This window comes from Engystomops pustulosus, chromosome 7 (assembly GCF_040894005.1).
Source record: "Engystomops pustulosus chromosome 7, aEngPut4.maternal, whole genome shotgun sequence".
NCBI classification, from domain to species: Eukaryota; Metazoa; Chordata; class Amphibia; order Anura; family Leptodactylidae; genus Engystomops; species Engystomops pustulosus.
This window is the reverse complement of record NC_092417.1, coordinates 172,374,052-172,401,329: the sequence shown is the minus strand read 5'-3', so window position 1 is coordinate 172,401,329 and position 27,278 is coordinate 172,374,052. Positions and strand designations below refer to the sequence as shown.

The 27,278-nt window shown below is 46.9% G+C and overlaps 1 protein-coding gene and 1 long non-coding RNA gene across 4 annotated transcripts in view; one reads left to right on the top strand and one right to left on the bottom strand.

Moving 5' to 3' along the window:
* Positions 1–1,670: 1,670 nt before the first annotated feature.
* Positions 1,671–25,413, bottom strand: CARS1 (cysteinyl-tRNA synthetase 1). 2 transcript variants are annotated; one of them, XM_072118980.1, is made up of 23 exons: positions 25,264–25,413; positions 18,652–18,897; positions 17,010–17,101; positions 15,445–15,533; positions 15,255–15,351; positions 15,073–15,171; positions 10,511–10,660; positions 10,296–10,436; positions 8,174–8,262; positions 7,969–8,090; positions 7,731–7,843; positions 7,424–7,552; positions 6,984–7,113; positions 5,808–5,911; positions 5,628–5,725; positions 5,360–5,549; positions 4,828–4,896; positions 4,619–4,700; positions 4,302–4,382; positions 3,889–3,956; positions 3,665–3,724; positions 2,306–2,389; positions 1,671–2,048 (listed from the first exon to the last, which is right to left on the bottom strand). In XM_072118980.1, exons 1-23 carry the CDS (start codon positions 25,286–25,288, stop codon positions 1,917–1,919), a joined length of 2,490 nt encoding a protein of 829 aa, XP_071975081.1. In that variant the 5' UTR covers positions 25,289–25,413; the 3' UTR covers positions 1,671–1,916. The 2 variants fall into 2 exon arrangements, with proteins under 2 accessions (XP_071975081.1, XP_071975082.1); XM_072118981.1 differs by lacking the exon at positions 18,652–18,897 and having other exon boundaries at positions 25,264–25,399.
* Positions 25,340–27,278, top strand: part of LOC140071351 (uncharacterized) — a 141,194-nt gene continuing 139,255 nt past the window's right edge. The window contains exon 1 of one of the 2 annotated variants that reach the window (XR_011849122.1): positions 25,340–25,486. This is a non-coding gene — a long non-coding RNA (uncharacterized lncRNA). The remainder of the gene's footprint in view (positions 25,487–27,278) is intronic. The other variant, XR_011849121.1, reaches the window with a different exon arrangement.

Here is a 27,278-nt window from a genome sequence, read left to right as displayed (position 1 = left end):
TATACTATCTGTGTGCTGTGTGCAGAGTCTCCAGTGTATCCTATGAGATGTAACATCACACTGCCTGTCTATACTATCTGTATGTGCTGTGTGCAGAGTCTCCAGTGTATCCTATGAGATGTGACATCACACTGCCTGTCTATACTATCTGTGTGCTGTGTGCAGTCTCCAGTGTATCCTATGAGATGTAACATCACACTGCCTGTCTATACTATCTGTGTGCTGTGTGCAGAGTCTCCAGTGTATCCTATGAGATGTGACATCACACTGCCTGTCTATACTATCTGTGTACTGTGTGCAGAGTCTCCAGTGTATCCTATGAGATGTAACATCACACTGCCTGTCTATACTATCTGTGTGCTGTGTGCAGGGTCTCCAGTGTATCCTATGAGATGTTATATCACACTGCCTGTCTATACTATCTGTATGTGCTGTGTGCAGAGTCTCCAGTGTATCCTATGAGATGTGACATCACACTGTCTGTCTATACTATCTGTATGTGCTGTGTGCAGAGTCTCCAGTGTATCCTATGAGATGTAACATCACACTGCCTGTCTATACTATCTGTGTGTGCTGTGTGCAGAGTCTCCAGTGTATCCTATGAGATGTAACATCACACTGCCTGTCTATACTATCTGTGTGTGCTGTGTGCAGAGCCTCCAGTGTATCCTATGAGATGTGACATCACACTGCCTGTCTATACTATCTGTGTGCAGGGTCTCCAGTGTATCCTATGAGATGTGACATCACACTGCCTGTCTATACTATCTGTATGTGCTGTGTGCAGAGTCTCCAGTGTATCCTATGAGATGTAACATCACACTGCCTGTCTATACTATCTGTGTGCAGGGTCTCCAGTGTATCCTATGAGATGTGACATCACATTGCCTGTCTATACTATCTGTGTGTGCTGTGTGCAGGGTCTCCAGTGTATCCTATGAGATGTGACATCACACTGCCTGTCTATACTATCTGTGTGCTGTGTGCAGGGTCTCCAGTGTATCCTATGAGATGTAACATCACACTGCCTGTCTATACTATCTGTGTGCTGTGTGCAGAGTCTCCAGTGTATCCTATGAGATGTAACATCACACTGCCTGTCTATACTATCTGTATGTGCTGTGTGCAGAGTCTCCAGTGTATCCTATGAGATGTAACATCACACTGCCTGTCTATACTATCTGTGTGCTGTGTGCAGGGTCTCCAGTGTATCCTATGAGATGTGACATCACACTGCCTGTCTATACTATCTGTATGTGCTGTGTGCAGAGTCTCCAGTGTATCCTATGAGATGTAACATCACACTGCCTGTCTATACTATCTGTATGTGCTGTGTGCAGAGTCTCCAGTGTATCCTATGAGATGTAACATCACACTGCCTGTCTATACTATCTGTGTGCTGTGTGCAGGGTCTCCAGTGTATCCTATGAGATGTGACATCACACTGCCTGTCTATACTATCTGTATGTGCTGTGTGCAGAGTCTCCAGTGTAGTCTGATGGTCGGACCCCTTGTTTTCGCGATCAAGTTAGGCCCGTGGATAAGGCTTAACTTTTGCTTGTGGGAAAACCCGTTTAAGCAATCACAATTAGAGGACACATTACTAGGACAAGTATCTATAGGCTGTAGTATTTCTTTAAGAAAATGTAAATGACCCCAAGCAGCGGAGGTGTAGTAGAGGATTTTATTTGGTGTGATTGGCAGTATATAAGTAGTGGTGAGATCCGGCTGCTGCTAGTGATTGCACAGTGATAACAGTCAGGCTGGCGGTGCAGCGCGAGGACCCGCGAAGGGACCGTACACATATCAGTCATGGACCCCTGGGAGCCCTCCGGGCAGCGTCACATCATGACCCTCAGTGGGACGGCGCAGTAATAAATACAGTTTGTTCACGCACTTCTATCGCGGGTTATACGTTAAGCGTTGCCGTTCTGAACCATCTGCAGATAATCTTTGTAGAGTTTCTCTTGCGCTTCGTAGAGTTTCCTGAGTTTTTTGGTCTGACCTTTGCTCAGCTCCTTCCCTTCAGGGTCGTGTGTCGGGAATCCCTAGAAGGAAATGAAAAGATGACAATGTCAAGATGCGACCGGAATCTTCCGGAACCGATTATGACCGCTATGTACATGTACGGCGCATACTACTGCGCTATAATCTGGCGCATGTACATGTATGACAATGGATTCCAAGCTCCTACAACCAACCTGATACTACTGTGATAGGACATCATTATCTTTGTCCCGGAAGATCCCTTTAAGACCCTTTTAGGTCTAGTCAGGGGTTAAGGGGTCATCTGGCATCTACTTACAGTTTCATCAAACTTTGAGTATTTGTCAGTTTCCGTCTTGAACATTTCGCTGGGACTAATCTTCATCTTTGCGAGTTTTGCAGCCTGACGGGAAAATGACACAAATGTCTGACATTAATAATTTGGTTGTAAATGTTATTCACTGACAGCAAGCAGCATTATTATACGAGAAATACAATGTATTTATACAAAGAGATGATAGAAAGACCAGTTATTACTGACTTCTAGAGTTTATGAGGTCACCGACTGTGACAGAAGGAAACAGGACATCCGCTCATTGTCTGGGGCAGCAGCCGTCTGCTTTATTACACAGAGTATTCTCCAAACTATCATCTACATCATTACATTACATCTACAGAAATATTCTACATACAAGTGGATTTACTGAACTGATTCTGAGTTACACTCTGTACTATACCCCAGAGCTGCACTCACTATTCTGCTGCTGGTGCAGTCACTGTGTACATACATGACATTACTTATCCTGTACTGATCCTGAGTTACATCCTGCATTATACTCCAGAGCTGCACTCACTATTCTGCTGCTGGTGTAGTCACTGTGTACATACATGACATTACTTATCCTGTACTGATCCTGAGTTACATCCTGTATTATACCCCAGAGCTGCACTCACTATTCTGCTGCTGGTGCAGTCACTGTGTACATACATGACATTACTGATCCTGTACTGATCCTGAGTTACATCCTGTATTATACTCCAGAGCTGCACTCACTATTCTGCTGCTGGTGCAGTCACTGTGTACATACATGACATTACTTATCCTGTACTGATCCTGAGTTACATCCTGTATTATACCCCAGAGCTGCACTCACTATTCTGCTGCTGGTGCAGTCACTGTGTACATACATGACATTACTTATCCTGTACTGATCCTGAGTTACATCCTGTATTATACCCCAGAGCTGCACTCACTATTCTGCTGCTGGTGCAGTCACTGTGTACATACATGACATTAGTTATCCTGTACTGATCCTGAGTTACATCCTGTATTATACTCCAGAGCTGCACTCACTATTCTGCTGCTGGTGCAGTCACTGTGTACATACATGACATTACTTATCCTGTACTGATCCTGAGTTACATCCTGTATTATACTCCAGAGCTGCACTCACTATTCTGCTGGTGGTGCAGTCACTGTGTACATACATGACATTACTTATCCTGTACTGATCCTGAGTTACATCCTGTATTATACCCCAGAGCTGCACTCACTATTCTGCTGCTGGTGCAGTCACTGTATACATACATGACATTACTTATCCTGTACTGATCCTGAGTTACATCCTGTATTATACCCCAGAGCTGCACTCACTATTGTGCTCAGCATCACATTTACCTCCTGCTCCTGTTTCTTCCTTGCAGCTTCTTCTTTTTTCCTCCTCTTCTCCTCTTCAGCCTGGAGGAGCAGAGTACAAGACACACCTTTTGTAATACCATTTGTCTTCTATTCAGCAGAACATTATAATGTGTCTTTTTAGGCCGCCAACCAATGACATCCAGGGCCCCTTAAATCCCACATGTACTGGGGTCATCACATGATTCAGGACTGTGGTGACTTACCTTCTTCTTTTCCTCCTTCTCCCTCAGTAATGTTTCTTTGTCCACAAGTTTCACCACAGTAGGAAGTCCTAGAAAAGGAGAAGAAAGTAATTCTGCATTATGCACTTTCCTTTATCTATGCTTTGGTTTTCCCTGCACATATTATAAGGTGAGGATTATATCCTAGCAGTGCAACCACAACACCACAACCTGGATATGGGCAAATGCAGTGGAAAACAGTCTAAACGCCTTAGATGCTGTGGTCACTATTTCTGGTGGCATCTAAGAGGTTAGATGGCAGGCTTATAAAATCCCAGCCACTTTGAAACCAACTTTTGATGCCACTTTTTGAGCACCAGTGCTATGGCAAGCACCATTACACCATGATCATCTTACACCACAGACATTCTGCAGCAACCAAAATCATCTATTACCTTCATGGTCTTCAAGTCTGACACCGAGCTCCGGTAGGACGTCGTCCCGAAGTGAGTCACATAACTGCAGGACTCCCAAAACTGTAAAACCCAGGTAAAGGGTTAACAAGAATTATAAAAACATGGCTACTTTCCTCCGGAAACAGCGCCACCTCCGTCCATGGGTTGTGTCTGGTATTGCAGCTTTATTGAAGTCAATGGGGCTGTCTGCAGTACTACACTCAACCTGTAGACAAGTGTGGCGCTGTTGTAGGAGGAAAGCTGCTATGTGTTTTCTAATACTGAACAACATCTATAGAAAAGTTGGTTTGTTGTACCTTTGTTCTCTCTGGCAATCTGTCGAACTCCTTCCCTGAACTGGGAGAGTACCTGAAGATAAGGCATCACTGTGGACTCCAGCTACATGGAGAAAACAAAAAGACGGGCCGATGTGATTAAGAAGGATTTCACACCATAGAGCCTCAAGAGGGCGCTATAGAGAAAGCATTACGACTACGACTACAGAAGACAGGAGGTGGGGGCTTACATTGAGATTTTGTCCATTTCCTCCTACAGGGAATCCAATGGGTTCCTCGCCCTCTATAGCACCAAATATCTGAAAAACAAGCAAAAACTCTGTTTTAGAGATGTGAACCTGTAGTCCCATCAATGTGAATGGAGCTCAGGGGGAGCATGCGCATCCTTACTAAATTGCACTATTCACACACAGCACTCAAGGAACTATGGATTTCTAGGGGGGAGGGGGGGGATCTCAGTGGTCCCTATAGATTACTCGAGTATAAGCCTAGTTTTTCAGCACAAAAAATGTGCTGAAAACCCAAACTTGGCTTATACTCGAGTAAAAAATATAGGTTTTGCCGGGTTTTTTTGGTGAAATTAGGGGCCTCGGCTTATACTCGAGTATATACGGTACATACTTATCCCCTATCTTGTAGAGCACAATATAGGGTATTGTATCCTGCCCATTACATGCCTTTGCTTAGGACATAGACATAGGAATCACATGATGCTACTTTTCCCACCAATAGTAATACAGTCGTCAAATTGAAGTCACTTACCTTTAGCATGCTGGTCAGGTAGGTACTGATACTTTCTAGTAGCATCTTATTAGGGGTCTGTTTCGCCGCCTTCTTGCCAGCAATATACGAGTTGCACTGACCGACCAGCGCCCGCATTTCCTCCATGACGGTGCGGGTGTCGATGTTGTCACACAGGGCGGTGTGCACCGAGGACTTCTTGTAATAGAAACTGGTGGAGCAGAAAGGAGACGTCAGTAAGACGAAGCCAACATGGCGGCCGCAGAGCGAATCATGAAGAGGGTCTCACCTGTTATTGAGCTCGATCTCCGGAGATTCCCATCTCACATACTGCCCTGTGATGTCGGTGGGCGTCCTCAGGATATCCTTCACATTTAGAAAGAATTCCTGGAAAACGGAACGCGGCGTCTTAATACTAGAGATCCGAAGTAATGGCTGATACACAGGAGGCAAAATATAGACAACTCACATTCATGAACTTCTCATACTGGACGGCCGACTCCATGGTGTTGGTGGAATAATCCAGCGTGTCCTTCCAGGAGTGCATGAGGAAGGCCAGGCGCAGCTGCCGCGCTGCGGTGAATAAAGGGTTACCATTAGGAATGGTGGCAGAAAAAGCTCTGGAACTTTCTAATAGACTTTGTTTTTCAGCTCTGGTCCATCTTGTCTGGCAGGGACTGGAGGGAACAGTGGGCAAGTATCCATTTTTTTTTTTAATTTTACAACTTCTTAGCCTCTTTATCCTAAAAAATCTGGGGCTGCAGTGACGCCACTACCACCCCCTTTCAGATAGAGGTTGAAATGTCCTTTCTAGAATTATCTCTTCTAAGAAATTTTATCTGTTTACCTATGAGAAATCTCCCCCAAAGTCATGTGACAATCAGCAGAGACGAGTCTTATTTTACCTGAGATGAGTCAAGTTTAGAGTCCATTATCTCTGCTTCTCCAGTGCCAAGCAATCTGCTGCCTGTGTCACATCAAAGACCAAAATCTCATCTACCAAATCTCATCAGGCTTGTGGTTCTCGGAGTCACAGAACCAGAGATAAAGGCAGTTAAATACATGGGCAGGAAGTGGTTCCTTATCTGCAGCAACCATTTCCTAAGATGTATATAACTTCCTGTATCACTGGTTCTGTAGATCTAAGAACCACAAGCCTGATGTGCTCTAAAAGATGAACTTCTTATCTTTAATATAACACCAGCAGGATTTTTCTAGGTGCAATAGAGCCCAAGCCTCTTAGAGAGACACATCTCTACTTATTTGCCTAAAAATTTGGGTAAATTTTTATTTTTTTTATAGGTAAACAGGTAAGATTTCAAGAGAGGAAATTCTGGAAAAAAACATTTCATCTCTACCTAAGGGGGATGGAAGTTTAATGGTTACAGGTTCCCTTTAGATAATAAAATCCTTTTTTTCCTGATGCCACCACTAGGTGGAGCTAAGGTGCCAAGGGCAAACAATATTGAGTTTATGGTATATAACGTATGGAGTCATTTCCTATGTATTTTCTGGTGGCTGCAGTCAACCCCACCTAAATCTAGCCTTCAACTGCAGCAGATTTGGAGCTTTGTTTCAGAACATATGCAGAGCACTATATACATAGAAATACATGGTGTGAACACAGCCCGGGTGATTCACCTACCTGTATTTCTCTGCAGTGCGTCTTTAATAGTGATAAAGTTCTTCAGTGATTTGGACATCTTGCAGCCGGCGATGGTCAGGTGACCGGTGTGGAGAAAATAGCGCACCCAGTGGTCATTATCAAAGTAAGCCTAAAATATGGAAGACATGGGGTCCAATTACTGTACGTCACATTTAAGAATTATAAGTAGAGATGAACGGACAGGAACTTCCTGTTCGGGTGCACCCCAATTGGCGGGTTAGCTACTAGGCATGCCTGTGATTGGTCAAGTGGCCAATCATCCATGGTTAGTTGATAGGGTCTGTAATTATCACATGACCCGGACATATTACCGGATTGGCTGCTGAACAACCAATCCGGTAATATGTCCGGGTCACGTGATACACAACCGAATCCTGAGCGGTAAGTTTAGGATTAGGAAGTTTAGTTTAGGTACATACCTCAGACTGAGCCAGTTCATTATCATGATGGGGAAAACGCAGGTCGAATCCCCCTCCGTGTATGTCCATGGAATCCCCCAGGATAGACCCGGCCATCGCTGAACACTCAATGTGCCAACCCGGCCGCCCCTGCAGACACATCAACAGTATGCGGTAAGTACACGACATATACACCACCATGGCTCATCCCCCATGCTTTACACTGCCAGCACAAATGGGTTCATGTACACAGGATGTTGAGGAACATAAAAGTTAAGGATATTTCTTTTGGAAACATTTAGTTCTATACTACCCTTCATGGACTTACCTTTCCCCAAGGAGAGTCCCATGATGGTTCCCCGGGCTTAGACGCCTTCCACAGGGCAAAGTCATTGGGTGACTGCTTCTCGCTTAACCGGTCCGCAGAGATGCTGAGGTCACCTGCAGAGAAGAGGTCATTATAGGGTCGGCCAGTTAAGGTCCAAAGGGGGCTAAAATTTTTGCCAAGCTGTAGGAGACCCATAACTGATAGTGATGGAGGGTGAGGAGCTGAAGCCTGGACTCACCTTCCCCCTCCTGCAGAGCTTTCTGATCTCCCACGGCTTCCGGCACCAGCTTGGCATAGTAGTGCTTATCACTGGCGTGAAACTTAGCTGTGCTGAAGTATACGGATCCATTGGACACATACCTGCAAGGAAATATTACGGATGTTATTGTGATACAACTCCCCGGCTATGATGGAGCATCGATGGTTACTCAGTGCGGACTCACCCGTAGCCATTGTCCACAATCCTCTGCACAAATTCTACGATTTCTGGCACGTACTCGCTGACACGCGTGAGGACATCAGGAGGAAGAACCTGACAAAAATGAATCAATATATCATTAGATGTAATGCAACATATATGGATGGTCAAAGGGCTTAAAGGGGTCGTCCACTTTGAGCAAGTAACTGATATTTTTTTGGATAATAAAATGCTTGATGACATTCTATAGAAAGCTTCATAGGTTACTTCCTGTGGATAAACACCTGTCCCTGGTCATGTGACGTCACACAGGTGCATGGCTCGTTATATATCTGTGGTCATGTGATGTCACAAAGGTGCACGGCTCGTTATATATTCCTGGTCATGTGATGTCACACAGGTGCACGGCTGATTATATATCCCTGGTCATGTGATGTCACACAGGTGCACGGCTCATTATATCCCTTGTCATGTGATGTCACACAGGTGCACTGCTCGTTATATCCCTGGTCATGTGATGTCACCCAGGTGCATGGCTCGTTATATCCCTGGTCATGTGATGTCACCCAGGTGCATGGCTCGTTATATCCCTGGTCATGTGATGTCACAAAGGTGCACGGCTCGTTATATCCCTTGTCATGTGATGTCACACAGGTGCACGGCTCGTTACATATCCCTGGTCATGTGATGTCACACAGGTGCACGGCTCATTATATCCCTGGTCATGTGATGTCACACAGGTGCGCGGCTCGTGATATCCCTGGTCATGTGATGTCACACAGGTGCATGGCTCGTTATATATCCCTGGTCTTGTGATGTCACAAAGGTGCACGGCTCGTTATATCCCCGGTCAGGTGATGTCACACAGGTGCACAGTTCGTTATATCCCCGGTCAGGTGATGTCACACAGGTGCACGGCTCATTATATCCCTTGTCATGTGATGTCACACAGGTGCACGGCTCGTTATATCCCTTGTCATGTGATGTCACACAGGTGCACTGCTCGTTATATCCCTGGTCATGTGATGTCACCCAGGTGCATGGCTCGTTATATATCTGTGGTCATGTGATGTCATAAAGGTGCACGGCTCGTTATATCCCTTGTCATGTGATGTCACACAGGTGCACGGCTCGTTATATATCCCTGGTCATGTGATGTCACACAGGTGCACAGCTCGTTATATCCATGGTCATGTGATGTCACACAGGTGCACAGCTCGTTATATCCATGGTCATGTGATGTCACACAGGTGCGCGGCTCGTTATATCCCTGGTCATGTGATGTCACACAGGTGCACGGCTCATTATATCCCTGGTCATGTGATGTCACACAGGTGCGCGGCTCGTGATATCCCTGGTCATGTGATGTCACACAGGTGCACGGCCGTTATATCCCTGGTCATGTGATGTCACACAGGTGCGCGGCTCGTTATATCCCTGGTCGTGTGATGTCACACAGGTGCACGGCTCGTTATATCCCTGGTCGTGTGATGTCACACAGGTGCACGGCTCGTTATATCCCTGGTCATGTGATGTCACACAGGTGCACGGCTCGTTATATCCCTGGTCATGTGATGTCACACAGGTGCACGGCTCGTTATATCCCTGGTCATGTGATGTCACACAGGTGCACGGCTCGTTATATCCCTGGTCATATGATTACACACAGGTGCACGGCTCGTTATATCCCTGGTCATATGAGGTCACACAGGTGCATGGCTCGTTATATCCCTGGTCATATGATGTCACACAGGTGCACGTCTCATTGTATCCCTCTTCATAGGATTTTACAATTGCACCTCTCCTTATATCTGAACTGTGTGTTATTACAAGAACAGATTTATAAAACAGCGAGCAATTGATTGAGATAGTATATTGGATAATCCTTTAACTTTTCATTGCATAAGCAATATTAATTATTTCCTGAAAGTGGACAACCCCTTTAAGTGTCTAAGATGCCAGCTGTCCTCTATTTTGCAGGTGCTGCACAGGGATAGATGGAGGACATCCTGTGCCTCCCTGTACACCCAATATCTGCACATGAGCCGAATACACACAGGTCACACGGTGCATCTTGTACATTGGACACTGCTCCTCGTGTGTGACCTATAACCTTACATGTAGTAGATGATTCCCCGGTGACTTACATTCAGGGCGTCCATGTCTTTGTGATATTCTCCTTCCCAATACTTGGGCAGCTGGGAGAAGATGGAGTTATCCGTCACCTCCGCCCCCTTCTTGGTGTCCAGCCAGTCCGAGAGCAGATCCGCGGATTCCTGTAGTAACGTCTACACAAAGAAACCTCTGATATAATCACCGAGACTAAGAAGAGACAACTATCACCTATAACCAGTCATCCCACCTGTGCAAGTCCCTGCACCTCCTCCGCACCAGCAGAGTTATTCATCGCTTCTTCAAGGGGACGGATGGCAGCGGTAACAGCGGTCTGAAGCTTTTCAAGCATCTGCTTCTTATCCGGGTCTGTCGTCTCACTGACCTTTATTAAAAATGGCTGGAAAATAAAACAGAGGAGTTATGAGTCGTATCATCGTAGTGAGTGCAGCCCTGGAGTATAATACAGGATGTAACTCAGGATCAGTACAGGATAAGTAATGTCATGTATGTACACAGTGACTGCACCAGCAGCAGAATAGTGAGTGCAGCTCTGGAGTATAATACAGGATGTAACTCAGGATCAGTACAGGATAAGTAATGTCATGTATGTACACAGTGACTGCACCAGCAGCAGAATAGTGAGTGCAGCTCTGGGGTATAATACAGGATGTAACTCAGGATCAGTACAGGATAAGTAATGTCATGTATGTACACAGTGACTGCACCAGCAGCAGAATAGTGAGTGCAGCTCTGGAGTATAATACAGGATGTAACTCAGGATCAGTACAGGATAAGTAATGTCATGTATGTACACAGTGACTGCACCAGCAGCAGAATAGTGAGTACAGCTCTGGGGTATAATACAGGATGTAACTCAGGATCAGTACAGGATAAGTAATGTCATGTATGTACACAGTGACTGCACCAGCAGCAGAATAGTGAGTGCAGCTCTGGAGTATAATACAGGATGTAACTCAGGATCAGTACAGGATAAGTAATGTCATGTATGTACACAGTGACTGCACCAGCAGCAGAATAGTGAGTGCAGCTCTGGGGTATAATACAGGATGTAACTCAGGATCAGTACAGGATAAGTAATGTCATGTATGTACACAGTGACTGCACCAGCAGCAGAATAGTGAGTGCAGCTCTGGAGTATAATACAGGATGTAACCCGGGATCAGTACAGGATAAGTAATGTCATGTATGTACACAGTGACTGCACTAGCAGCAGAATAGTGAGTGTAGCTCTGGAGTATAATACAGGATGTAACTCAGGATCAGTACAGGATAAGTAATGTCATGTATGTACACAGTGACTGCACCAGCAGCAGAATAGTGAGTGCAGCTCTGGGGTATAATACAGGATGTAACTCAGGATTAGTACAGGATAAGTAATGTCATGTATGTACACAGTGACTGCACCAGCAGCAGAACAGTGAGTGCAGCTCTGGAGTATAATACAGGATGTAACTCAGGATCAGTACAGGATAAGTAATGTCATGTATGTACACAGTGACTGCACCAGCAGCAGAATAGTGAGTGCAGCTCTGGGGTATAATACAGGATGTAACTCAGGATCAGTACAGGATAAGTAATGTCATGTATGTACACAGTGACTGCACCAGCAGCAGAATAGTGAGTGTAGCTCTGGAGTATAATACAGGATGTAACTCAGGATCAGTACAGGATAAGTAATGTCATGTATGTACACAGTGACTGCACCAGCAGCAGAATAGTGAGTGCAGCTCTGGGGTATAATACAGGATGTAACTCAGGATCAGTACAGGATAAGTAATGTCATGTATGTACACAGTGACTGCACCAGCAGCAGAATAGTGAGTGCAGCTCTGGAGTATAATACAGGATGTAACTCAGGATCAGTACAGGATAAGCAATGTCATGTATGTACACAGTGACTGCAGCAGAATAGTGAGTGCAGCTCTGGAATATAATACAGGATGTAACTCAGGATCAGTACAGGATAAGTAATGTCATGTATGTACACAGTGACTGCACCAGCAGCAGAATAGTGAGTGCAGCTCTGGGGTATAATACAGGATGTAACTCAGGATCAGTACAGGATAAGTAATGTCATGTATGTACACAGTGACTGCACCAGCAGCAGAATAGTGAGTGCAGCTCTGGAGTATAATACAGGATGTAACCCGGGATCAGTACAGGATAAGTAATGTCATGTATGTACACAGTGACTGCACTAGCAGCAGAATAGTGAGTGTAGCTCTGGAGTATAATACAGGATGTAACTCAGGATTAGTACAGGATAAGTAATGTCATGTATGTACACAGTGACTGCACCAGCAGCAGAATAGTGAGTGCAGCTCTGGAGTATAATACAGGATGTAACTCAGGATCAGTACAGGATAAGTAATGTCATGTATGTACACAGTGACTGCACCAGCAGCAGAATAGTGAGTGCAGCTCTGGAGTATAATACAGGATGTAACTCAGGATCAGTACAGGATAAGTAATGTCATGTATGTACACAGTGACTGCACCAGCAGCAGAATAGTGAGTGCAGCTCTGGGGTATAATACAGGATGTAACTCAGGATCAGTACAGGATAAGTAATGTCATGTATGTACACAGTGACTGCACCAGCAGCAGAATAGTGAGTGTAGCTCTGGAGTATAATACAGGATGTAACTCAGGATCAGTACAGGATAAGTAATGTCATGTATGTACACAGTGACTGCACCAGCAGCAGAATAGTGAGTGCAGCTCTGGGGTATAATACAGGATGTAACTCAGGATCAGTACAGGATAAGTAATGTCATGTATGTACACAGTGACTGCACCAGCAGCAGAATAGTGAGTGCAGCTCTGGGGTATAATACAGGATGTAACTCAGGATCAGTACAGGATAAGTAATGTCATGTATGTACACAGTGACTGCACCAGCAGCAGAATAGTGAGTGTAGCTCTGGAGTATAATACAGGATGTAACTCAGGATCAGTACAGGATAAGTAATGTCATGTATGTACACAGTGACTGCACCAGCAGCAGAATAGTGAGTGCAGCTCTGGGGTATAATACAGGATGTAACTCAGGATCAGTACAGGATAAGTAATGTCATGTATGTACACAGTGACTGCACCAGCAGCAGAATAGTGAGTGCAGCTCTGGAGTATAATACAGGATGTAACTCAGGATCAGTACAGGATAAGCAATGTCATGTATATACACAGTGACTGCAGCAGAATAGTGAGTGCAGCTCTGGAATATAATACAGGATGTAACTCAGGATCAGTACAGGATAAGTAATGTCATGTATGTACACAGTGACTGCACCAGCAGCAGAATAGTGAGTGCAGCTCTAGAGTGTAATACAGGATGTAACTCAGGATCATTACAGGATAAGTAATGTCATGTATGTACACAGTGACTGCACCAGCAGCAGAATAGTGAGTGCAGCTCTGGGGTATAATACAGGATGTAACTCAGGATCAGTACAGGATAAGTAATGTCATGTATGTACACAGTGACTGCACCAGCAGCAGAATAGTGAGTGCAGCTCTAGAGTGTAATACAGGATGTAACTCAGGATCATTACAGGATAAGTAATGTCATGTATGTACACAGTGACTGCACCAGCAGCAGAATAGTGAGTGTAGCTCTGGAGTGTAATACAGGATGTAACTCAGGATCAGTACAGGATAAGTAATGTCATGTATGTACACAGTGACTGCACCAGCAGCAGAATAGTGAGTGAGTGCAGCTCTGGGTATAATACAGGATGTAACTCAGGATCAGTACAGGATAAGTAATGTCATGTATGTACACAGTGACTGCACCAGCAGCAGAATCGTGAGTGCAGCTCTGGAGTATAATACAGGATGTAACTCAGGATCAGTACAGGATAAGTAATGTCATGTATGTACACAGTGACTGCACCAGCAGCAGAATAGTGAGTGCAGCTCTGGAGTGTAATACAGGATGTAACTCAGTATCAGTACAGGATAAGTAATGTCATGTATGTACACAGTGACTGCACCAGCAGAATAGTGAGTGCAGCTCTGGAGTATAATACAGGATGTAACTCAGGATCAGTACAGGATAAGTAATGTCATGTATGTACACAGTGACTGCACCAGCAGCAGAATAGTGAGTGCAGCTCTGGAGTATAATACAGGATGTAACTCAGGATCAGTACAGGATAAGTAATGTCATGTATGTACACAGTGACTGCACCAGCAGCAGAATAGTGAGTGCAGCTCTGGGGTATAATACAGGATGTACCTCAGGATCAGTACAGGATAAGTAATGTCATGTATGTACACAGTGACTGCACCAGCAGCAGAATAGTGAGTGCAGCTCTGGAGTACAATACAGGATGTAACTCAGGATCAGTACAGGATAAGTAATGTCATGTATGTACACAGTGACTGCACCAGCAGCAGAATAGTGAGTGCAGCTCTGGAGTATAATACAGGATGTAACTCAGGATCAGTACAGGATAAGTAATGTCATGTATGTACACAGTGACTGCACCAGCAGCAGAATAGTGAGTGCAGCTCTGGGGTATAATACAGGATGTACCTCAGGATCAGTACAGGATAAGTAATGTCATGTATGTACACAGTGACTGCACCAGCAGCAGAATAGTGAGTGCAGCTCTGGAGTACAATACAGGATGTAACTCAGGATCAGTACAGGATAAGTAATGTCATGTATGTACACAGTGACTGCACCAGCAGCAGAATAGTGAGTGCAGCTCTGGGGTATAATACAGGATGTAATTCAGGATCAGTAATGTCATGTAACGGTTCCTGTCTGGATGTACATACCGTCAGGGCAGTCTTGACATCAGCGAGTACAGTGCTGGGCCCGGGTTGGTTCTCTTTATATTGCTGATACAGGTGGTTCTGTCTGGCCCGCTTTATGATCTGTAGGAAGGGATATTAGTGAAATGGACAGAACTGCAGCAGGACATGTGATACAGACGTATGACAATCCAGGGTCCAATCACCTTGTCATCAATATCTGTGATGTTCATGCAGTAGAAGACGTCATACTTAAAGTAATCCTTCAAGACTCTTCTGAGGATGTCAAAGGATATGTAGGACCTAAGGGGAGACAATGTATGTGAAAGAGGAAGATCTGGGATTTTAGGACCTGCACAACATAAGGGTCAGGGGGTCCCCCTGCCCTGTACATACCTGGCGTGTCCCATGTGTGATGCATCGTATACAGTTGGTCCACAGCAATACCACGTGACTTTCTTACCATTTTGTGGTACAAACACTTCCTAAAGAATGAAACAAACATTTGGGTCAAGTAAAGGATGTAGTTTGGAAACAAAATCTTTCACTCCTACAAATAAACTAAAATGATAATTGCATTTATTATCTGTGCAGAGTCTCAGGAACATCACCAGATTTTACCCTATTAAACCCCATCAGCCACACAGGTCGGGTATGAAATATACTTCCTACAATTCTCTCTCTTATGTGAAATCTCACCTGTATACCTGTAAATAATCTGCTCTAAATCCATTTGACATTGAGGAGAGAAGAGTCAGATTTTGCCTGAGATGAGTCATATTCAGAGGCTGCAGGGGGGAGGTCACTTCAAGCTCCACTATCTTTATTTCTATATCACCTAGAAACATGGTTCTGATGTCACACTAAGATAAGCATCTCAGTTTTTTAGCATCATATACAGGTAGATACAGGTAGTTAAAAAATGGTGCAAATTGGATTTTATTTGCAGCTCCAAATATGTCTTTAATTGCATATATCTCCAGTTCCGCAGATAACAGAACCAAAAGCATAATGTAATCTGAAAGATTTTTATCTTTAATATGACACCAGCAGAATGTTGGTACTTGGGGGGGGGGTGGGGGGTGTGATAGAAAACTTACTAATAAATCCCAAATGACTAAGGGCTTTGCACATTCTTCCTAGTGCAAACTGCTTGCATAGGTATTTAAGGAGGGCCTGAGACATTTTTGTGGCGTGGCTGCGCCAGTCATCATGGGACACAAATTTGGGGCCGTTCTGCTGCTCAGTCGGACCAGGCGCCAGATTTATCATGCAAAGTCCGACAGAATTGTTTTGCACGCCCCCTGTTAGAGGTGCTCCAAAAAAAAAAAGTTGTGCCATTTGCTAAAGCAGTGGAGGGGGCGCCAGAATCATGAAGAATATGCACCAGAAATCCTGCACAGAGTCCGCGACCCCTTGCACAGAGTCCGCGACCCCTTGCACAGAGTCCGCGACCCCTTGCACAGAGTCCGCGACCCCTTGCACAGAGTCCGCGACCCCTTGCACAGAGTCCGCGACCCCTTGCACAGAGTCCGCAACCCCCTTGCACAGAGTCCGCAACCCCCTTGCACAGAGTCCGCAACCCCCTTGCACAGAGTCCGCAACCCCCTTGCACAGAGTCCGCAACCCCCTTGCACAGAGTCCGCAACCCCCTTGCACAGAGTCCGCAACCCCCTTGCACAGAGTCCGCAACCCCCTTGCACAGAGTCCGCAACCCCCTTGCACAGAGTCCGCAACCCCCTTGCACAGAGTCCGCAACCCCCTTGCACAGAGTCCGCAACCCCCTTGCACAGAGTCCGCAACCCCCTTGCACAGAGTCCGCAACCCCCTTGCACAGAGTCCGCAACCCGCACAGAGCTTAGTAAATGTGCCCCATTGACCGTTACATCTAGGCAGTGATGAAGGGGAACTGGAAAAGAAGAAATAAAAAACTAAAAATGTGGCTTGGTCTAAGCTGTCACCTTGTTTCGGGTCAGGCTGTTGTACAGTCGCAGTTGAGGTTGTTCTTTTGCTTCTGGGGGGGTCCATTGAGGTTGTGTGCGTCTCCCCTTACCTGGAAATAACATAAAGTCAGATGAACAAGACATGACATAAAATACAAAAATAATACAAGCGCCGGTGTCTTTCATCTACAGCTTAACTTTTCCCTCATCCAACTTTAAATCATGGTCTTTTGTAAGATCGGTGCAGGTCTGAACCCCGGACCTTCCAGAACCAGCAGACTGAAGGGGCTACACTATGGGGTCTTCCACCACCAACCTTCACAGTTGTTCTACATATGAGGCCACATCCGGATAATCCTTGAGGATTGACAGTGGAATATGTATGGAGGAAACACACTACAGGTTAATGCAACGTTGATTAAATTGCAACATAAGTAGCGGAAATTGTAGCAGATTTTAAAATTTGATGATTGGATGTTACATTTTCAAAGTTCTGCTGCGGATTTCTCAATTCTCTATGGACCAAGAGAAATCCATGGAATTAAAGGGAATCTATCATCAAAATCCATCCTGACAAACCAGGGACATTACTTATAGATCCAGGCACCGGGACTGTGGGATCTTCTTATATTTTTTATCCACGACCCCCTTCCCTCTAACATCAACTTTTACAATCATGCTGATGAGCCTGAAGGGCTCAGGGGGGGTGTTACCAGAGCCCCTCCCTGCTGTAACCTCAAACATCTCCCAGAGCCACTCTCTCATTAGTGTAATTATAAAAGTTGCTCTCTCCATGCACTTGCAGGATTTCTCATATCTAATCTAGAATAAGTGAACTGAGCTCAGAGTGTATATGTTCAGTTCTGCAAGTCCATTGGATCTACAGACTTTACTCTGCTGGGGGTTATGGGGTTCAGACCAGTGGTGCCCACTAATCTGTGCACGCTGCAGGCTATTGCACTTAATTGAATGTAGATGTGCTGCAGTTCTTCACTCAGAGGGGGCCAGCACTGCACCCCTATAATCTAAGTATCAGTGGGGGTCTTAGAGGTCCCACCCCCACCCTTCATAGAACGATGCTATAGGTTAGCAATATGCTGCCACTTCGTTAGATGGCAATGCCCACTTCAATGGCATATTGAGGGGGTTCCCCTGTCTTTTCGCTGATATCAGGGGTTTCCTTCCCAAGGAGGTTCAAAAATAGCCCAAAAGAAGATAACTATATATGATGAATCATGGGTAATATAATCAATGGCGTAAAATGTCACCCCTCAATACAAATCAACATGCAAGACACTGAACAAGCAGGGGATGCATTGTGATTACAGCTCTGAAGCCAGAATGATGATGGTAGTAACGCTGCATTATGATTCCAGCTCTAAAGCCTGCATGATGATAATGCAGCATTATGATTACAGCTCTAAAGCCTGCATGATGATGATAGTAATGCAGCAATGTGATTCCAGCTCTGAAGCCTGCATGATGATGATGGTAATGCAGTATTATGATCCCAGCTCTGGAGGGTGATATTATGAATGATGGTGACATCACTCGTGCATCATACAATGAAATGATTTCATTACAAAGGAAGATCGAAGTCTTTCATGCAGAACATTGCGTCCCCTCCCCTTGGAGGCATGCACACAGGAGGACTACTCACATGGCTGGGGGTTATGTGGGTTGCTCTGCACTGCAGGGTCGGATGATATTGCCGCTATGTGCCGGTACCACCGCACCACGTGGAAGTAATGGTCAGGAGGGGGCGCTGCCAGATGACTGAACACCTCCACATCGGCCTGAGAAAAAGTGTAGCCCTGGATGTAACTCCGAGAGCTGAGGAAGTCGTGTAAGGCGGAGAGCCGGGCCTTCTCATCACTAATGCCCAGCACAGACTGGTAGCTCACCGCTGCAAGAGAGGAACATACAGAGGGTACAGGGTGAGAGGTGCCATGCTGGCATACACCGGGCAGCACGCAACAGCGGGTGCAGGGATCATAGGACCAGGCACAGGACAGGTACAGAGGGTACAGGTGTGAGAGGTGCCATGCTGGCATACACCGGGCAGCACAAAACAGCAGGTGCGAGGATCATAGGACCAGGTCCAGGACAGGTACAGAGGGTAAAGGGGTGAGAGGTGCCACACCAGCATACACCGGGCAGCACGCAACAGCAGGTGCGAGGATCATAGGACCAGGCACAGGACAGGTACAGAGGGTACAGGGTGAGAGGTGCCACGCTGGCATACACCGGGCAGCACGCAACAGCGTGTGCGGGGATCATAGGACCAGGCACAGGACAGGTACAGAGGGTACAGGGGTGAGAGGTGCCACGCTGGCATACACCGGGCAGCACGCAACAGCGGGTGCGAGGATCATAGGACCAGGCACAGGACAGGTACAGAGGGTACAGGGGTGAGAGGTGACACGCTGGCATACACCGGGCAGCACGCAACAGCGGGTGCGAGGATCATAGGACCAGGCCCAGGACAGGTACAGAGGGTACAGGGGTGAGATGTGCCACACCAGCATACACCGGGCAGCACAAAACAGCAGGTGCGAGGATCATAGGACCAGGCCCAGGACAGGTACAGAGGGTACAGGGGTGAGATGTGCCACACCAGCATACACCGGGCAGCACGCAACAGCGGGTGCGGGGATCATAGGACCAGGCACAGGACAGGTACAGAGGTGAGAGGTGCCACACCGGCACAGAGCGGGCAGCACGCAGCAGTGGGTGCGAGGAACATGGGACCACAGGACAGGTACAGAGGGTACAGGGGCGAGAGGTGCCACGCTGGCATACACCGGGCAGCACGCAACAGGGGGTGCGGGGATCATAGGACCAGGCACGGGACAGGTGCAGAGGGTACAGGGGTGAGAGGTGCCACACCAGCATACACCGGGCAGCACGCAACAGGGGGTGCGGGTATCATAGGACCAGGCACAGGACAGGTACAGAGGGTACAGGGGTGAGAGGTGCCACACCAGCATACACCGGGCAGCACGCAACAGGGGGTGCGGGGATCATAGGACCAGGCACAGGACAGGTACAGAGGGTACAGGGGTGAGAGGTGCCACACCAGCATACACCGGGCAGCACGCAACAGGGGGTGCGGGGATCATAGGACCAGGCACAGGACAGGTGCAGAGGGTACAGGAGTGAGAGGTGCCACACCGGCATACACTGGGCAGCACACAACAGGGCGTGCAGGGATCAAGAGACCAGGCAAAGGACAAGTACAGAGGTGAGAGGTGCCACACCGGCATACACGGGGCAGCATGTAACAGCGGGTGCGAGGAACATGGGACCACAGGACAGGTACAGAGGGTACAGGGGCGAGAGGTGCCACGCTGGCATACACCGGGCAGCACGCAACAGGGGGTGCAGGGATCATAGGACCAGGCACGGGACAGGTGCAGAGGGTACAGGGGTGAGAGGTGCCACACCAGCATACACCGGGCAGCACGCAACAGGGGGTGCGGGGATCATAGGACCAGGCACAGGACAGGTACAGAGGGTACAGGGGTGAGAGGTGCCACACCAGCATACACCGGGCAGCACGCAACAGGGGGTGCGGGGATCATAGGACCAGGCACAGGACAGGTGCAGAGGGTACAGGGGTGAGAGGTGCCACACCAGCATACACCGGGCAGCACGCAACAGGGGGTGCGGGGATCATAGGACCAGTGACAGGACGGGTACAGAGGGTACAGGGGTGAGAGGTGCCACACCAGCATACACCGGGCAGCACGCAACAGGGGGTGCGGGGATCATAGGACCAGGCACAGGACAGGTACAGAGGGTACAGGGGTGAGAGGTGCCACACCAGCATACACCGGGCAGCACGCAACAGGGCGTGCAGGGATCAAGAGACCAGGCAAAGAACAAGTACAGAGGTGAGAGGTGCCACACCGGCATACACGGGGCAGCATGTAACAGCGGGTGCGAGGAACATGGGACCACAGGACAGGTACAGAGGGTACAGAGGTGAGAGGTGCCACACCGGCATGAACGGGGCAGCATGTAACAGCGGGTGTGGGGATCAGGGCTAGAAACGCTGAATACAGGACACAGCAAAATTGTACAAGTTACATTAACATAAACTTTACTTATGTTGTGTTAAAGGGAAACTGTCCCAACTGTGAGCATCCAGTGTTAAGTATTGTCCATGGAGAGATGGGTAATCGGACCTTTGTGTTTGTTGAGCAGCATTCAGCTTCTGGGGGTATGCACTCACACTGCTGTTCTCTGTGCTAATCATACTTTGTGTATGTGGCAGCACTGTGAAATGCAGATATATATTCAGGATTTCAGCTTTGGGGACATGTCCTCACACTGCTGTGCTCTGTGTCCTTTGCAGTCAGCATCAGGCATTGTCCCTGATGTGATGGGTAATCATATCATTTTGGTGTTAGTGGCAGAAGAACTGTGAAAGATAGGATTTCAGGATTGTAGAGCTGTGCTCTCATCTCTCTGTATTCAGAGGCTTCGCTGCCCCTCCACTATGCTCTGAGTAAAAGCTGTAGCAGACTTCTAGTTGCACACTATGGCAGTTACTCAGAGCAGAAGGGAGCTGGTTCTGGAAATAAGCAGCCAGCTGATCCTACAGTGACCTCCCCGGACATCTTATGGCACAGATCAGCAAATTTTGCAGAGAAATCCAGAGTCGTTCTGATCATCTGCAAACATTGATCGATCAATAGCGCAGCTCTCTGGACGGTATCCATGGTGGATCATTTACGCTCCTGCTATCACAAGCCTAACCAAGCGAGGGCCATAAATACTACAGGGAAATTCCAGCGCTCGGCTTATCGGCCTCCAGTCCAGCTGGTGACATAGCGGCTCCATATACACAATGCACAGGATACAAGGAGCAGAGAGAACATCACTATAGTCTGATATCCCCAGCATCAACTGGCTGATAACAGAGAGTAAAAAAAACGCTGTTAAGCGATGTGTGAAAAAATTTATAATAAGGGGTTTGGCCGCTCAACACAGATATAAGAGGGTCCTATATACCCTATAGCTGTGGCACGGCGTGCCTTGGTGTCTATTTCTATACCCGGTGGGCATTGCAGTGCCCGTTGTGTTATCCCAATTGTCCTGGGGTTTTTTTGCACTCTCCCCATTGACTTAATTAGGGGAGGGGGCAGGTGCATAACTTATTCTCCTGCCTCCTTCCTCCTACGGCGTCACTCACACCTTACACTAGAAATATCCTCCCCCACCGCTATCCCTAGAATAAAGATAAAGACTCAGGCCGGGCGGATGGTGTAATATTCTCAAGGTATTGCACCCAAAATAAGTCATCCTAAAAGCCACCAAACAGCGGGCAGCAAAGCTATTCTGTGCCACCACCGCATTAGCAGATCATGTCAGGTAAAGCTCTAACTTCTGGAGGACTGCCAGAGAATTCAGGGATGCAATACTTAATGTTACCTGCGGGGGCGCTGAATGTTAGGAGCATTTGCCCACAAGTTCTCATGGCAAAGGGCACAAAATTCTCGATAGACCCACCCCCGATAGAGCCGCTCCCCCTCCAACGCCCCCAATAGACCAGCTACCCCCCCCAACACCCTCAATAGACACGCTCCACACCCCCAACGCACTCACAACCCCACCCCCTCAACGTCCCAATGGATACCCCCAATGCGCGCGATACACTCCCCCTCCCCTCTCCTCTCTGGAACAAAAGGAACTGATTGTGAAATCCAGTTTAACATCTGTCATCAGGGGCGAGTATGAAGCCCCCATCCATATGAGGAGGTCAGCTGGTCCTGCCTGATACACATCTAGTATGAATACCCGGCTTAAGCCAAGAGGATTTCATTCTGACCAGCAGTCTCCTAAAGGCCAGGGGTCAGCAAAATCCTGCGGATATCCTGCTGACACCAAGAGTTGGTCTGGTCAAGCCATGTTCACATGATGCATTTTCATTACAATTTAAAACACATTGTAAATACATTGCACAAAATACATCCCGGCAGAGCGCGTTTCACCGGAGCGCATGCATTTTGTCCGATGTGTTTATAATGCAATGAAAATGCAAGGTGTGAATGTGGTCTGAAATTCTGTAACATTTGATGTATTTTCACATGTTACAGGTTATATTTTCAGATGTTATTTTAATGAAAACCCTTTAAAAAAAAAATTCCTTCTCGTGCTAAGGACTGAAAACATGCCCTCCGCGTAGGTGAGAAACTGAGAAATCTCTTGCACCTTGATCAGCTATAAAAACTTCAGAGGATCCACCGCAGCACCCGCAGCTGATATATGAACTGGTTTGGAATCCACAACATGTCAATTACTGCTGCAGATTCTTTTAGCCATTTTGGATGTTTTGAGACCCCCCCCCCCCTCTGCCTGATAAGAAAACAGCAGCCTCATAGGGGGGGAAGGGAGTGATACAGATTTTACATCATTTACAGGAACTGCTACACCCCTACAACACAAAAAAGGAAAATGAAAGTAACAGCATCTAACATTTCTGGGAATTGGCCTGTACTGTAATAAAGATCAGCTGTTCTGCAGAACATTGCACCCGCAGAGCACAAGACCCCACATTGCAGCTGTACACTGCATCATGATTAAGCCTCTAATATCCACAGAGATATAGAAATCCCCCTGCCCTATACAAAAACTGGTGTTACATTAAATTAAAAGTCCCTTGTCAATTTGTGATCGGATGAGGGATCATTCCACTTGTCAGAGAACAACAACCCCCACCAGGCTTGTGGGGAGCTCTGGTTTTCAACCGAAACTAATGAAATGTATGAATACAGGGCTACATTCGGTGATATAATGAGCTCCTGATCACTCCTGTTCCGAATTACTGGGAAGGCAAAATTTTATTAGCTCCAATTCGACCTATCCTGCCCTTTAAAATAGACGATGACATCTCCTTCTGGCAAAACAGACCCTTTAATGAACCTATGGATGTGATATGCATATTGTAGGATAGACCATCCCCATGTTATTGGTGTAGTGGTCAAGGGTTAATGGGGTCACTTCCCTGAAAAAAGAACACCATAACATCTGATTGTGTGCAACTAAAAGTATTGTAGAATCCCCTTTAAAGATCTATTACCGGACAGCAGCATATTGCATTCTTAAAGGTTTTATCTACCCCTCACACTGTGCCCATGGTAATACTACATGCTCATAGGTGGGGGGCACCTGATGTATCTCTGTTCTACCTAATGATACCATCATCTACTGCACTTATTGCTACTAATATGATCATACCAGTCTCTTTTTCCTCTAAAAATTAAGAATATTGCACAATGGATCAGTTCTTAAAGGGGGGATCCACCCCTGATGCTGTCACTATTATGATAGTACATGCACATATGTTGTGATATGAAGCATCCATACTATAAACAACCTAACATGGCGGCAACCTAATGTATGTTTTACCATTTGTATGGAAATCTAGGTATCTGTTGAGCTCTGTAGATGAGCTGCAATGAAGAAATGCAGAATACTACACTGCAGATCATCTATGGAGGCAGCCGACACATACATTTCCATATTACCGGCTGCCATATTAGGTTGTATATATTATGAATGCCTGTTACAGTATTACAACATATGTGTATATATTAGAATGTAACATATCCAGAACATCCGTGTCAGGGAGTGGATTCCTCCCTTTAAGAGCTAATCCCCTTCATATAGAGACATAAGAGTAGTAATATGTGCAGCAGATGGCGGTTATAGTATATAGATCAGAGTATGGCGCTTGATATTACAACCCATGTATGCCCCACACTTATCAGAGTGAAATATTACCGTAACATATGCATTAGGGGTGGATTCCCCCTTTAAGAACAGATCAATTGAGTAATATTCTTCATTCCTAGAGACAGAAGAGGTCTGTGTGTCCATATTATGGGTAATATGTGCAGCAGATGGCGGTAATATTACGTAGACCAGAGTATGGATGGATTACATGTTGATCTATAGACATGTAACAGTATGTATCAGTATTGATTATGTATACAGGTATTGGATGTTTATACATAATAACAGATCCTGGCTACAATGTAACAATACACTATCCCACCCTATTGTAGCGCCCCCTACAGGCAGCACAGGGCAGTGTATGGCAGGTAGGTCCAGGCAGGTGAGTAGAGCTGAGCTGTCACAGAGCCGGCAGCTCTGGCTGTCACCTCCATCACATACACAGTATAGTATAGGAGGCACATAGGGGGATACACGGCTGTATACACAGAGACCCCCAACCCCGGGGTGCCAGCGCCCCCACACTCACCCTGCTCCCCGGCCGCCGCTGCCATCCTGATCCCTATTCAGATTCTGATGCAACCATCAACAAAACGTGTCCGGAAGTCGCTCCCGAGCTCACTTCCGGTGTAGCCCGTCACCTAGCAACGGTGGCGCCGAGGCCTACACGGCGGTGAAGCCTGAGAGTGAAGCAGAGCGCCCCCATGCGGGCACATTACAGCTCAGACTATGGTCAGAGACTTCGACTCCAGGCAAGAGGGGAAACAAGTTATACTCAGTGAGAACTAATGGCAGCAATCACCAAGCTTTCCTAAAACGCTGAGTTACAGGTTTAAGATGTTTTGTCTTTCAAGGATCTGGGAAAGCTGGCTAGAAAAATACAATGACCACCAGCAGTTACCCAACTCTGAATGACAAGTTCTGATTAATGGGTCCATATCAGAACTTTGCCACTCATAGTTCTGGGAAAGCTGGGTGAGAACTTACAGAAATCACCCAGCTTTCTCAGAGGCCAAATTTATAGTTCCGCTTTAGCTGCTTTCTGCGCTTCATGTTTCTGGGAAAGCTGGGTAAGAACTAACACGACCACCAGCAATCATCCAGCTTTCTTAGAACCGAATTACAGTTTTACTGTAGAAGGCGTTTGTTTTTTCTAGATCTGGGAAAGCTGGGTGTTGCCTAGCTTTCCTAGGGCTCTGATTGATAGATTTACTATACTGGGGCTTTGTTATTCATTGTTCTGGGAGATCTGGGTGAAATCTAACATGGCTACCATGAATCTTACAGCATCGTCATTCAGCTTTCCTCAGGCACCGAATTATAGTTTCCCAAAGCTGGATGACATTCCATTATGTCTCGAACAACATTGCCACCAAGCTTTCCTTGAGTCCTGAATGACAAGTCTGCTAAAACTGGGATTGTGGCTGAGCCTATGATTTTGAAAATCAATGCAGGTGGAAATGATGAAACACAGCCTCTATTCTCTAACAGCAGCAACACCCAGATTTCCTGGAGCCCTGAATGACAGGACAACCATAACCTGCATTGATCATCCACATCATTAGTTTACCATACGGGCGGGCGCGATTGTGCTGATTATTTCTGGCAGTGTTGATCCCAGAGCAAATATTTGCCAATCAAAAGTCATCTCTGACTGGTTTCACAGCTGCAGAGCAGCGAACCGCCATATCTGCAGAGCAGCGAACCGCCATATCTGCAGAGCAGCGAACCGCCATATCTGCAGAGCAGCGAACCGCCATATCTGCAGAGCACCGAACCGCCTGCAGAGCATCCAAATACCATAGCTAGAGAGCACCAGACCGCCACTGCTGCAGAGCCCCGAACCGCCATTGCTGCAGAGCCCCGAACCGCCATTGCTGCAGAGCCCCGAACCGCCATTGCTGCAGAGCCCCGAACCGCCATTGCTGCAGAGCCCCGAACCGCCATTGCTGCAGAGCACCGAACCGCCATTGCTGCAGAGCCCCGAACCGCCATTGCTGCAGAGCACCGAACCGCCATTGCTGCAGAGCACCGAACCGCCATTGCTGCAGAGCACCGAACCGCCATTGCTGCAGAGCACCGAACCGCCATTGCTGCAGAGCACCGAACCGCCATGGCTGCAGAGCATCGAAACGCCATTGCTGCAGAGCATCGAAACGCCATGGCTGCAGAGCATCCGACCGCCGTGGCTGCAGAGCCCCAGACCGCCGTGGCTGTAGAGCATCCTGGTGCAAGCAGCGCTGTGTAGCACCAGTTATGTGACACCCGTTATGGCTGTAGACGAAGAGTATAGTGCTGCATTCTTTGGACTATGGTTCAAAGGAGAGCTTAGCAGAGGCCACAGCTAAGATACACAAAGGTATCCGGGTAAATTGCCTATCACTGACTGTACAGAGAACAGCAGTGTGAGGATACAACCCCCCCCCCCCCCCCCCCCCATGGCACTTGTAGAAGCTTCAATCTTAGAATTCATATATCATAGTGCTGCTGCTACTAAAAACTCACACATACACTCACCGGCCACTTTATTAGGTACACCATGCT

Bases quoted from the DNA above. Each gene is read 5' to 3' on its own strand.
- CARS1 (XM_072118980.1), bottom strand. From the start codon at position 25,288: ATGGCAGCGGCGGCCGGGGAGCAGG. The intron at 15,172-15,254 runs GTGATTGGACCC...CCCTTCCTACAG, and splicing joins TCACAGATATTGATGACAAG to ATCATAAAGCGGGCCAGACA. The intron at 4,701-4,827 runs GTAAGCCCCCAC...TTCTCCATGTAG, and splicing joins GAAATGGACAAAATCTCAAT to CTGGAGTCCACAGTGATGCC.